The sequence below is a fragment of the Priapulus caudatus genome, unplaced genomic scaffold, assembly GCF_000485595.1.
Source record: "Priapulus caudatus unplaced genomic scaffold, Priapulus_caudatus-5.0.1 Scaffold325, whole genome shotgun sequence".
NCBI classification, from domain to species: Eukaryota; Metazoa; Priapulida; class Priapulimorpha; order Priapulimorphida; family Priapulidae; genus Priapulus; species Priapulus caudatus.
The window spans coordinates 121778-135736 of record NW_014577386.1 but is presented as its reverse complement, the minus strand read 5'-3'; the positions used below and the strand labels follow the sequence as shown (position 1 = coordinate 135736).

Genomic DNA, 13959 nt, shown 5'->3' with positions numbered 1-13959 from the left:
GACAGACAGACAGACAGACAGACAGACAGACAGACAGACAGACAGACAGACAGACAGACAGACAGACAGAGAGAGATAGTCTTTAGTCTCGGCTTGGCCTCTTGCCGGCAGCGACGCGCCTAATGTGCTCACGTGACAGCGATGGCAGACGATCCGCGTTAGCCGCCATTACGACGCGGCTTGCCGCTACCGCGGCGGCACGGCGGCAGCGTCTGCGGTAGACGCGGCGGCATAGAGAGGCGTGCGTGACCTCCGCTTATTGGACGCCATTAGGGGCCGCCGCCGTTGATCGTGCCGCTGTGGGCGTGGCGAAGGCGGAGCGAGCGGTTGCTCGCAGCGGTGGCGCTGTCGTAGCAAGGCCGCGCGAATAACAGACGAGTTTGTCAGCAGAATATAATATACGTGCGCGCCCAGCATATCCGCCACGTCTCCCCAAACCTAAGACAAAGCACGGCGATAGCCGTAAACGTAAAATAACACGGAGTCAAAGCCAACACGCTAAATAAATGCGAAATTCAACAATTTCTCGTAAAACCGCCGCGTGCGGTGTTCTCCGCGCGGCGGTAAACCGTCAAGCATCTACTCTAATCTACTTAACATCGCAGCGCCATCTATTAGAGGAAAAGTTGTAAATTCCAGTAGTAATTATACCTTAGTAGACACTCAAACGCGTAATAACAAAGGAGAAAACACGTCAAAAAATCAGGATAATTTATCGTTTACTAGCCCAAGCCCTTTCTTATATAACAATGCTGTACTCTATCAGTACATTTCAGGGGTGGAGTGGATTAGATCAAGATTAGCGCTAGCAAAGTAACGTGAGAGAACAACAATGAAATCGCTTTACGCACACACGTGGTATCATGATTTTCAATATTTATTTTCGCATATTCACATTATCACATTGTCACAACACAGCAGAGCACACTAGCAGATAGCTAGCATTTATATTTTTTACACTTGCTTTTTCTTGTGCACACATTTCTCTGTATTACGCCACCGGTGCGCCAGTTAGTTGCGCATGCACAATAGCTTCACGCGCGCATAGAAATATGTGCATATTATATTATATACTATATTTTTGTCTGCAGCGGATGATAAGATGCCGATCACAATAAAACGCGAAAAGGCTTATTAAATATAATTCATACTTAAAAATTTTAAATAAATTAATAATACATTGTCTTTGCTGCACTAGCGTCACAAGAAGATAAAATGCCCCCGCCGTCTGAAGCGATAATGTTGATATTAAACAGGAAACTTAATTTGATCGACTTAGCCAAATAAATTAAACCAGTGGCCCGCTTACATCGCAGATAGTTATGACTACGATGAGTCTAACACTCCTAAGTTTTTCATAGCACTTCCCTATGCAGCCTTATGATGCGATAACTACTTGTTTTCTGAAAACGGGCAATTATGTTATATATAGTGGTCCCTGCTTTATCGGGCCTCGGAAAAACGGGCGTCTCGCCCGTTCGGTTTCAAAGCACATGTTCGGGAACAATGTTCGGTTTCAAAGAACATGTTCGGGAATAATGTTCGGTTTCAAAGAACATGTTCGGGAATAATGTTCGGTTTCAAAGAACATGTTCGGGAATAATGTTCGGTTTCAAAGAACATGTCTTTGAAAAACAATCCATGCGCACGTTGTGTCCCCGCTTAATCAGGACCACTGCTTAATCGAATCCCAACCTGTCCCGATAAAGCGGGGACCACTGTATAATGTGTAAGAATGCGGCGACAGTTCATACACGAACAAATATCATCGATAACAGTTCGATATAAGCTACGTGATGATACAGATGCAGATCGAATGATACGTTCTTATATTCGTTATATGCGATCACACATGATATGTTACTATAATATAGATATAACACAATATATACTCTGTTCTCGGTCTTACACCATACAGTGCCATCCAATACACGGCACACGACAACACAAGTAGAATTCGAAGGCCAACAGATATGTGGTTTGCCTAGGCAACGTAAGCTCACAGAAGGATATCTACTGCCCACATCACCATCACTGGAGTGCTCGTGGATCGAACCGCGTAGCAGCTGAAGACACGAGCAGAACTGAACTCTATCTAAAGCAGGGGTTCTTAACCTGTGGCCCATGGACCCCTTTGAGGTCCGTGGATGGGCTTCGGAGGTCCGTGAACCAGGCGCATGCAAGATCTTGTTTATGTGCTTATGTGCATTTTTCTGGGCAAGGGTCCGTAGCTTTCACCAGATTCTCAAAGGGGTCCATGACTCAAAAAAGGTTAAGAACCACTGATCTAAGCAACCACCTGCCGCGCACGCACGACCCTCGAGCCAGTAGGCCTACTACGCAAACGTAACCTAGCAAACCCCGAGTAGCAATGACACATCTATCTATCTATTTGCTCACCCTCGACACTTTGAAAGAGAGCGGCGGAAAATGCTTCACAGAGTCGAACATGATATCAGTAGCATCGTCATCACCATCGTCATCTTCGTCATCGTCATCATCATCATCATCATCATCATCATCATCATCATCATCATCATCACGTCATTACATATGCGTGAAGTTTTCGCTGCCACACTCGCATATGCGACACAGCTTGAAATACTGTCCACACGCAATCGTGCAATATAGCCATCAAGGGGAGCGAAAGCAGACGATGGGGTAGCACAAAGAGACACGTCCGCGCCTGTAGTTCTCTACGGTTAATGTCCACACGTAGATAAGATAAAGGGTACATGGTTTTTTTTCGCTAACCTGTCACGCGACATCATGGGAAGTAAACGCGAAGAGCGCCCCAACACCTCCTCCGCACCTCAGCTCCGATTAAAACTAATAAATGGTAAAATAAGACACCAGTGTGAAGAATTTCGCAGGTTTCCTCTGCCTCGAAATAAAACGGATTCACACACGCACCACATCAGTGCGTGGACACTGACTGATGATCAACCATATCATGAAATTATATTATCTATCATACAATTTTTCATAAAACTAAACTTCATATCAAGAACATCAAAAATATTGAATATTAAATCTCTCACCTTATTAAAACATGTACTTTTTCTCCCACCAATGCTGAAAATCTCAAAAACTGCAGCTGTGTGGAGACATCTACCAATCAACATACTAGTCTTCTCAAAATTATCACACTATGGACACGAGGATTTGTGTCGTCGCACTTACTGGGCAACGCTCATGCGTGATCACAGTCATCCGCACTACACAAGCACTACCAATACATGGCGTATGTCAGCTCCACGGCATAATGCCAACGCACGCACGACCACGCTAGAGAGCGTAGGTTGGTGTCAGGTTTGCGACACGGCACTTCGAGCGAGCAGGCACGCCACGACACTCTGATCTGACGCTCGGAGCACACGCAGTCTCCGCACAGATCTGACGTTTCACGAACACGCACGATAATGGACTATTTACGAATAGACATGCCGATGGACATATACATTGATGTGGCTCTCTGTAGAATTATCTCAAAAAGCACACAGCAACCTTCTTGGCATATAAACATGCAATGCAGCTCTGTGGCTAAACCAACATAATGCAAACTGCGCACGGAGCGTCCGTTCAACCATTTTCAGCCGTATAGCTGGCCTATTTAGAGTTGCAATTAGAGCGTCACTCTACGAGTCCCTACACCGATCCTTTCACGTTGGGTCCGTCCGGCCATCCAAATACAGACACACACACACACACGCACACACATCATCACACACACACCATATATATATATATATATATATATATATATATATACATCACCACGCTCGCAATAATTATTTACAGCCCACTCTACGATGCAGGTGGAATGAATGGATGCGCACACTTGCACCCGCACTATTGCTGACGGTACCGCTACAGCCGTCCGTCCGCTCCCTGTTAAACCGACAATTCGAATGTTTGAGCATCGGGTGGATCCCCGTTTCGAGGGCAGACGTTACTCACCCCATCTTATTGAGGCAAGTACACGTTGGCAATATTGATTTTTTTTTATTCTGCGATTTCCCCCTCAACAGATATGATATGTTATGGCGGTATATTGACCCTCAACCCCAATATAAGGGGTAAAAATATTCGATGTTTTAAAATTCGCCCTATTTATAATACCTAAATTCCCTCACATAAAGGAAGAATATTTCCCAAGCTGGCTACCCCCCTTGGTAGAGGATAAGCGGTTAAATATGACCGAAACAAATCCCTTTGGACTTTGTCTTTGAGCTTTTATATATCTTTACATTTGCTATTTCCCCCCTGTAACAGGACACTTGGCCGTAAACACTGCACAATATTTGACACAGCAATAGCCGGGCATGCACTGTAAAAACATGCTTTCTACAGAATCACAAGCTCTACGCAAATTTAAAACATGATCAGAAGAGGTACACGAATATGGAAATAATGCTCTGGGTCTGTGGGTAGAGAAAGCAATGCATAAAATACACAACTGCCGCCTTCCCTTCCCGAGAGCATGCAAATAAAGAGTAAAATAAACAAAAACAACTGACTATAGAGATGTACACATTGAGATCAGACTGCACGCACTAACGCACGCACGCACGCACGCACGCACGCACGCGCGCGCGCACACATACAGCCAGCACGTGAGAGCTGTCCTTAAAACTACCAAAGCTGACCGCGACGTCAACCTCCATAAATACACATAAAAAGCACATCATAAATCATTCATCAACCATCGATCAGATCGCGACCTTTTCAAGGCCACTACCTAACCTTTACCAACGAAAAGTTCCCCGAACACACATTTACGTTATATACCAACATGTTGTGTTCGGTAAATCGATTTCCATCTCGTAAAAGTACTTTTGTTCATGATTTCTTTAAGCGACTACTGTGATCACTTCCCTTCCGAAATACGGGGAGATCTTCCCAAATAGAATTGCCTTCAGGTAGGAAGCCACCTGTATAGGATCAGTGCTGAGATAGAGAGGGGAACGCTCAGGAAACGTCAAAGAAAGCATCTCGACGCGACTAGTAAACTCAGTGACTTGGTCTCACTCACTCTCCATCTCATTCATTCATCTAAAATCCTAAATCTTCGCCTAACTCTTAAAACTATCGCTAACTTTCTCACGCATTACATCGAGTAGTCCCCCATACACACCCATTCCTCAATTCCATATGCTAAAAGCTTTCTCCTAGCTGCCATATGTAGCATTGTAGACATCCCCCTTATACGGTTATAGCAAACGTACCCCTATACGTACATTGCGCATGGGCATGTGCATGGTGTAAGGGGGGACATTTGCCATAAGGGGATGTGTACCCATAATTATATAAGGGGATGGGGGCTACACTAACACCTGCAGCAGGCGGGCATATGTGTGTACATTTCACAGGTGACTTTTTGGGGGATTAATTATAGACTAGCAGCAGAATCACGTGGTAACAAGAGGATAGATAACGTCCACAGATACAATACTGACGAGAAATCGCTTAAAAGTCCCTCACCACGATAGTCCATCGCAGAATGTGCCATGCAATGCAACCTAGCAGCAAATTCCCACTAAATAAGTTGGAGGCCAATGAGACATGCTTCATAGAACTGCTACATACAGTGAGTGGTACACACACTGTTACACGTGGTGATACCACGACACATGGTGACACCGGCTCGTACAGTGTCACCACTACACACAGTGTCAACACTACAAACAGTGTCACAACTACACGCAGCGTCACCACTACACAGGAAGACATGTCAACGACGCGTCGTCCGATCGACTGCACCACATGGCGGCGGGTGGTGACAGCACAAGGTGGCGCCGGCGTCACAGTATGGCGACGTTGCAGACGTCGCCCAGCATGCGCTGCATGCGCTGGCACTTGTCGTCGAGACGTCGCGCGTCGTCGCGCGCCTGCTTCTGCCCCGCCTCGGCTGCCTGCAGCGCTCCCACCAGCTCCGCGTTCTCCACGTAGAGCTCCTTGACGAGCTTGTCGCGCCTGCCAGAGGCCGCCAGCTGCAGCGAGAGTGGCACGACACGCGTTACGTCGCGGCGAGGCGACCCCAGGTCACACACACGCACGCGCACACACGCACGCACACACACACGCGTGCATGCTACACACACGTACACACACACACACACGCACGCACACACACACGTGCATGCTACACACACGTACACACACACGCACGCGCACACACGCACACACACACACGTGCATGCTACACACACGTACACACACACGCACGCACATACACACCTGTGTCTTGTACTTGTCTATGTACTCGTCCAGTAGGTCGTGCGTGTGCTGTAAGCTGTCCTGCAGCCGCCGCTGATCAACGCCAGCCTCCTGCAGCTGCTGTCTGTGATCACACTGAAGCTCTGCGGACGCACAGCGGGGGCAGCGAGACGAGTAGTAAACAAGATGTAAACAAAACATGGCATCGAGCAGTAAACAAGATGTAAACAAAACACGGCGTCGAGTAGTAAACAAGATGTAAACAAAACACGGCGTCAAGCAGTAAACAAGATGTAAACAAAACATGGCATTGAGTAGTAAACAAGATGTAAACAAAACATGGCATTGAGTAGTAAACAAGATGTAAACAAAACACGGCGTCGAGCAGTAAACAAGATGTAAAAAAACACGGAGTCAAAACAGGTCGTAAACAACAGACAGTTGCAAATGACGCCAACTTGTGAGGTGATTTGTAAACCACTTGGCTTGCTGCTGAATGTTGTTTTTAAATTTTGCCAAAAAAACCTCGAACCAGTGGTTTTTAACGGCTTTAAGTTTCAGTTACTAAACTACAGGTTCAAGATCATATTACAGGTTGGGAAGTGATCCCAGCTCTCTCTTGGTTTAATCTCGGTTTTGACTATAAATGAGCAGTTGGACGAACATCACAACAACGGCATTGTAAATCGATTGCCGACCCAGTTATTGGTTAGAACTCATGGGAATATTTTAGCCACCTCTGGGCAAAACAAACAAAGTAGGATCTTTTCCAAAAAGTGCTCTCTCGTTGTGTCGTGTGTTGCATTGTTCATTGTCATTGTCACTCTCTCAGTTGGGACGCGTCCTTAATGATGACTGACCAGCGCGCGCCCTAGACCCATGATCACTAACAGTAACATTAGATCTAACTTGGATGCATATTTGCAATATATATATATATATATATATATATATTACGTCCCTAATTCTCAAGACGTGTATAGCAATGACGGCACGGCCTTCGCTCCAAGCAATACAAATGAATTATGAAAACAAGGAGAAGATAACAAAACACATAATCCAAGTCACAGTAACACTAACTCACTCATGACCCACGTGTCCTAAGGAAAGAACGATGAACTCATGCATGAAACAGGAACCCCAGGGAGAGCATGATGACCTAATCGCGTGGCAACCCCAGGGCAAGAAGGATCAACTCGTGACACACAATCCCCAAGGAAAGAATGACGAACTCACTCACTCAGTATGCAGCAACCCCAGCGAAAGAATGAACGCACTCGCGACAAGGGCACCACAGCAAAAGAACGATGAACTCACTCGTGATGTAGTTCTTCGCGTCAGCAAAGCACTGTTCGCTGGCGGCAGCAATCGAGCTGTTCACTTGTTGAAGCTCGGCGCACTGCTGCTGCAGCTGGCCATTGGGATGAGACGTCATGTGGTTGTACAGCTGCGGAATGAAGGAGGATGCTCAGATATTACAATAGTTACATTATTCTGCCACATTATTTATCATTAGTTGATGAAGCTTAGAGGAATGGGATAAGATAACATTATTCAAATATAATTATTCACCATTATTTGCTGAAGCTTAGAGGAACAGACTCAGAAGACGTAAACCCAGTTACCTTATTCAAACCTCATTATTCACCATTATTTGCTGAAGCTTAGAGGAACGGACCCAGATGTAAAACCTGTTACATTATTTTGCAACTTATCATTTGATACTAGTAACGATGGAACAGAGCAAGATGGGAGGATATTATATGGGGAAAACTTTTGAGTAAATACAAACCGTTTCTCTCTCTCTCTCTCTCTCTCTCTCGTGAGAGTGTGTGAACAACACACGAGCCAATTATGCAGTGTACACATTATCGTCAAAAAATATCATACAAATCTTCTTGAACGGGTCAGTGGCGGCACCCGTTGTCAACACTGTCACGATGTCACACCGGGTCATCACCCTGACTGACTGGTGCGACCAACTTATCGACGGAAGAAAAAAACGAGGTTTTTCCTCCGTCGAACGGATTTGTCAATTCAAATTTGTCATTCAAATTAGCCAAATTGTCATTCAAATTTGTCATTCAAATTTGTCATTCAAATTAGCTACGCCGATTACCTTCTCGTTAGCTTCCTGTAGTTGCTGTCTGATAAGTTTCACCTCGTCCTCTTCATACTGCTCAGCCTGAATCACAGAAAAGCACATGTTCTAAACGCTGAGAAAATCAACCCTTACGTGAGTATCTAGCTACTCGCTCACCAAGATGGGCTGCATGTGAGTGAGCTTGTATGGACGCATACCACCCATACGCAGCCATCACTAGCTACTAGATTACTAGACTGACGTGCCATTATTGGTAGCAAGGATTAGTTTTCTTTCACATTTACTATTTAAATATTTTAAAGGCATTTTCCTGAGACGTTATGTGATCAGTGTTGCTTGCCTCCTACTAATACAGTGTTATGTTCTATTAGGGTTAGAAACTCAGCGTCGCTAGCATCTATGTATCTACAGAATCTAGAATCACAGAATCAGAGAACGGCATCACAGAGTCTAGCCTGCAATGTGGCTTATGACATTAATCAATGTAGTTAGTAACTACCTAACACAGCATGCCTTCTGTAGTATTATGTCCAATTCTGTCAGTATATAGTCATATTCTGTCATCTAGTCATTCTGTATCTAGTCATATTCTGTAGTATTATGTCACACTTATTCGCTGTTTGTATGTCCAACAGACACTCATGCTAAAATGATATGTGCAGAGAAAATAGCTAGAGTCATGGCATCACAGTTGACGTGGGGCTGGGAGTCTCTGACGAGCTCTTCCTCATCTCCACGTAGGCTCCGCGATAACAATACGTGCAGCAGATTGAAGCCTTACCAGCGACTGGTTGATGCTGCCTGCCAGCTGCAACCGCTCGCACTCCTCGCGAAGACTTGCGAGCTCTCGCTGCCTGGCCTCCTCCCGCTGCGTCCACTCCCTCTCTCGCTGCACCACCTCCTCCACCAGCTTCCTCTCCTCTTCACGCTGCTGCTTCTCCTGCTCCTGCTGCTTACGTTCCTCCTCCCACCACTTTCTCTCCTCCTCCCGCTGCCTCCGTTCTTCCTTCATCAGCTTCCTGTCCTCCTCCCATTGCTTCTTCTCCTCCTCCTGCTGCCGCATCCATTCTGCCTCCATCTGCTTCCTCTGCTCCTCCTGCTGCACTTTCTCTGCTTCAAACTGCTCCCTTGCCTTCTCCTGATGCAACCTCTCCTCATCCAGCTGTTTACGTAACTCCTGCAGCTGTGCCCTCTCCTGCTCCTCGCGTACCTTCTCCTCATCAAGTCTGCTCCGCTCTGCATTCAGCTCCTCTCCTGCAAAATAGCATCATCCCTCAAACAATGGTGGATCATCATTGTTATTGGAGAGAAGTGGCCCCTGGGGCTACGATGCATTCACTGTGAGGGGCACGTCGACAATCGAGCAGTATTACCACAAACGGTTGGTGTCCGACATGAAGACGTAAAAAGATAAACACAACTTTTTCACGACAACCGCGTAACATTAACACGGTGCGAAATTAATGCGGAGTCCGAAGTCAAATACTCCCTGATTTGACATATGCAGGAGTCCGTGTGACTACCTGAAAATTCTGCTATACTAACTAGTTCGTTCCAGAGCACGGCCTCGCGGAATTGCCGTATTTTTTCAGCTAATGTCCAAAGACAATTAGGCAGACGTGCAACCGCATGAATCTTCAAAATAACCACACGTTATTATCGTTATCTTTAGTTTTGAATTTCAGACTGTGGACTCCCTCATTTTGCAGCGGACTTCTTCTTTTTGAGGGCAGGGACTCCCTTGCTCAAAAGTAAATTTCTACCCCTGCATGAACTTACATATTATTCTACGTGCATCATGTACACGTGTACCAATGATTCTACGTGTGATGTACACGTACGTATGTTTCTGCATACATTATGTACGACTCTACACACGAGATATAAATGCATGACTATTCACGCAAAGCATACATACACATGACCCTGCATAAGCGATGTAAATTCATGATTTTATTTTTGTGATGTAAACGTACAGATGATTCTATATGTGCGATGTAAACGTCTGATTCTACGCGCGTGATGTGAACGTACAATTCTACACGCGAGATGAATACGTACGCATGCGGGCAGCCTCCTCCTCGCAGCTCGCCTGCAGCTTCCTTCGCTCCTCCTCCGCCTCCCTCCCCCGCTCCTCCGCCCACCGCGCCGCCACTGCCTCCGTCTCGGCCCGCAGCAGCGCCTGAAAGTCCTCCTTCAGCTTGCCACACAGCGCGGGGGCACCACCTGCGAGCATGCGTGCGATCACCTCGTCTCTCTCCTCGCGCTCGCGCTGCAGCGCCGCGCGCTCCGCCGCCAGCGCCCCCTGCAGGGTGTCGACGCGCAGCTCAGCTTCCTCCTCGGCGAGCTTCAGCGCCAGCTGCTGCTCGAGCGACTGCTGCAGCGCCTCCTGGTGGTCGCGGTCGGCGCGCGCGGTGGCCTCGCGCTGCTGCTCGAGCGCGCGCGCCTCGGCGACGGTGGTGACCTCACGGCGTGCGGCCGCCGCCGCCGCGTCGCACTCGCCGCGGTGTGCCTCGTCGAGCCGCGCCAGCTCCCCCTGGTGTTGGAGTCGCATCGCCTCCAGTTCCTCGGCGAACGCCTGCTCGAGGCTTGCCTAAAAAACAACAGAGCAGGCATTATTTTTCATCCGTCGTAACGCGCGAGCGTTACGATGGCTGTCGCGGTGCGCTGGCAGGTAGCTAGCGGTTCGTCTACGCACCGAGAAGCACCGAGAAGCACGGTGGATTGCATCTACCCTCTGCTAATTAGCAATAGCAGATTAATTAACTAATCAGCTGACAGCTGAATACTACCAATCTGCAATTCTATAGTTGGTAAAACTACTGTTATTTCATTCCTGGGTTGGTCTTATGGTCTGGTAGTTTTTTAAACAGTAAGTATAATAGTTAATAGTTGTTTTTTCCTCAGTCCACGGTCATCTTGAGATCACAAAATAACATAGTAGTTATTGCTTCTGTCATCAAAAACATTTATAATTGTACTGATAAACTGACGCGACACCTCAAAATGAGCTTCGATTAGACTAAACGAACAATTAAGAGTGGTTGGGCACTAATTGCATGTGCCTGCGAAACTATAATTACGAAGATTTGTCTGACCACCAGCATCTCACCTGAATATCTATTCGCTGAATCTCCAGTGCACCATCCAGGTCTGCCTCAAGCCTAATGGACGACTCCTGTCTCTCCTCCTCCAACTGACCAATCAGCTGTGCCTTCTCCTGCTCGGACTGGCGAATCCTGCGCGCCATCTCCTCGGCATGCTCACTCACCAGGTGGCGCTTCTCTGCCTCGAACTGGCCAATCAGCTGCTCGCGTTCGTCGTCGCGTTGACTGAGCATGTCGAACTCGCGCGTGTCGTTCATGAGCGCCTGTAGGTGGCGCTCCTGTTCGTCGATCTTCGCCTGCAGCAGCGCCACCTCCTGGCGGTGCTCCGTGGCCGCCCTGGTGTCTGCAACACATCGTCATGTCAGTGCATCATCGTGAATCACTGTATATGTCTCACATGCATATCGCATGCGTGCGGTAGCAGTAGAGACGGGAAGCAGTAGCTACACGTCACATTTGAGATGTTTATACCATTACACTGTATGTTACACTCATTGACGGCGAAGCAGTTAGCCAACCATTAAAGAGCAACTCACATGCTAGAAAACAACGTGTGCTAAGTTGTTCCAACAGAAACATTGTTGCAAATTGCAACCTGTGACCATCAACCAGTCTGGTAATTTTTGAGCTGGACTGGCTAATTCTTATGAATTTTGCTATAAGTTATACTGCAGAAATCCAAATTGTCAAAAACAGGACTGGCTGGGCTATCAGACTTATTCCAACAACTGGAAACAGCACCATTCATTGCTGTTATTGCACACGTGGAATATTTTTCCGAATCTTAGGGACTCCTTCTAGGTTTATTTAACAAACACTGATTGTGAGATAGCTTGTGAGCACACATGACTAGACTATCCTCTACTCACCCTCACCCTCCTTCCTGGGATCGGAAACTCTTTTAGCGTGTAGGGGGCGCCTGCGTGGTCGTACGCGGCGAGGGCTGGGGTCCTCGTCGTTTTCATCTGCACGCAGAAAGATACCACAGCTTGTCATGAAATTTCTCGCAGTGCTGCTACTATAGCACAGTATAGAGTGTGGAAAACCCATTCTCACTAACACTGCTACCAGTAAGAGGGACTATGTGAAAACCTCATTCTCACTGACACTGCTACTAGTGAGAGTGACTACGTGAAAACCTCATCTCAGTAACACTGCTATCAGCCAATGTGACCATGTGAAAACCTTATTCTCACTAACACTGCGATCAGCTAGTGTGACCATGTAACCCCATTTCAACTAACCCTGCTACCAGTGAGAGGGACTATGTGAAAACCCCATTCTCACTAACACTGCTATCAGCTAGTGTGACCATGTAACCCCATTTTAACTAACCCTGCTACCAGTGAGAGGGACTATGTGAAAACCCCATTCTCACTAACAGAGTGAGCTAGATGAAGCGTCACATACCTGTTGATGACGAGGACGCCACCTGCATGCGCAGGTGCGGCTTCACGTAGTCGGAGAGCGTTGAGCCGTGCCGCGTCGCCGCGCCGCCGTGGCCGCGGCTGAACTTGCGTCGCTTGGAGACGGTGGCCAGCTGCTGCCGCAGCGCTTCGTTCTCCGCCGCCGCGACGTCAACGCTGTCCCGCAGCTCCTGTACGCAGCAACGTGCAACAATGACGCCACTTACTGGATGACTGCTGCACCATCTATCGTGTAGGTGGTGATTAAGTAATATTGTGTAGCAGCTGACAATTATGCCGTATCGTGTAGCATATCACAATTATGGGATCTATCTTGCATAGCAGATGATTGTCGTGCGACTGCTATGCCATCTATCTTGTGTAGTAGATCACAACTCTGCTATCTTGTGTAGCAGATGACAATCGTACAAAACCAGCACCCGTGAAAATAACCACAGGAAAAATCATCACCCGTGAAAATAACCACAGGAAAAATCATCACCCGTGAAAATAACCACAGGAAAAACCAGCACACGTGAAAATAACCACAGGAAAAATCATCCCCCATGAAAATAACCACGCTGGAAAACCAGCACCCGTGAAAATAACCACAGGAAAAACCAGCACCCGTGAAAATAACCACAGGAAAAACCAGCACACGTGCAAATAACCACGCTGGAAAACCAGCGGGGCGAACATGCACAAAATCGCGCAAAAATCTCGCGGCAAACTCCACGGCAGCCGGCAGACGACAACGTGATCGGCACGCACCTTATTCTCCTCCTCGAGACGCTGCAGCCGGTCCGTCGACAGCTCCTCCTGCGCCTCCAGCAACAGCTCCTGTGCCTGCTCCAGCTCGGCAATCTGCAACAACAAAACGCCTGCTGACGTCGGCCTCGTGGCGGCGCCTCTCTCTCTCCTTCTATCTCTCGCCCTCTCGCTCTTGTCCTCTCTCTCTCTCACTCTCTCTCTCCCGGCCGCCTTCCCTCCATGTCTCTCTCTCTCTCACTCTCCCCAAATGTGTCTCTCTCTCTCGATCTCTCTCTCTTTCTCTCTCTCTCTCCCACTCTCTCTCTCTCTCTCTCTCTCTCTCTCTCTCTCTCTCTCTCTCTCTCTCTCTCTC

At 47.4% G+C, this 13959-nt stretch overlaps 1 protein-coding gene across 1 annotated transcript in view; it reads right to left on the bottom strand.

Annotated features, from left to right (window-relative positions):
• Positions 1-5345: 5345 nt before the first annotated feature.
• Positions 5346-13959, bottom strand: part of LOC106809058 (trichohyalin-like) — a 13137-nt gene continuing 4523 nt past the window's right edge. Inside the window, exons 6-15 of the mRNA XM_014812000.1 lie at positions 13608-13700; positions 12841-13027; positions 12300-12395; positions 11436-11773; positions 10385-10916; positions 9105-9577; positions 8339-8404; positions 7537-7666; positions 6241-6362; positions 5346-5993 (exon numbers count right to left, since the gene is read on the bottom strand). Of these exons, the coding sequence (XP_014667486.1) occupies positions 5805-5993; positions 6241-6362; positions 7537-7666; positions 8339-8404; positions 9105-9577; positions 10385-10916; positions 11436-11773; positions 12300-12395; positions 12841-13027; positions 13608-13700 (2226 nt within the window). The 3' untranslated portion in view covers positions 5346-5804. The remainder of the gene's footprint in view (positions 5994-6240; positions 6363-7536; positions 7667-8338; positions 8405-9104; positions 9578-10384; positions 10917-11435; positions 11774-12299; positions 12396-12840; positions 13028-13607; positions 13701-13959) is intronic.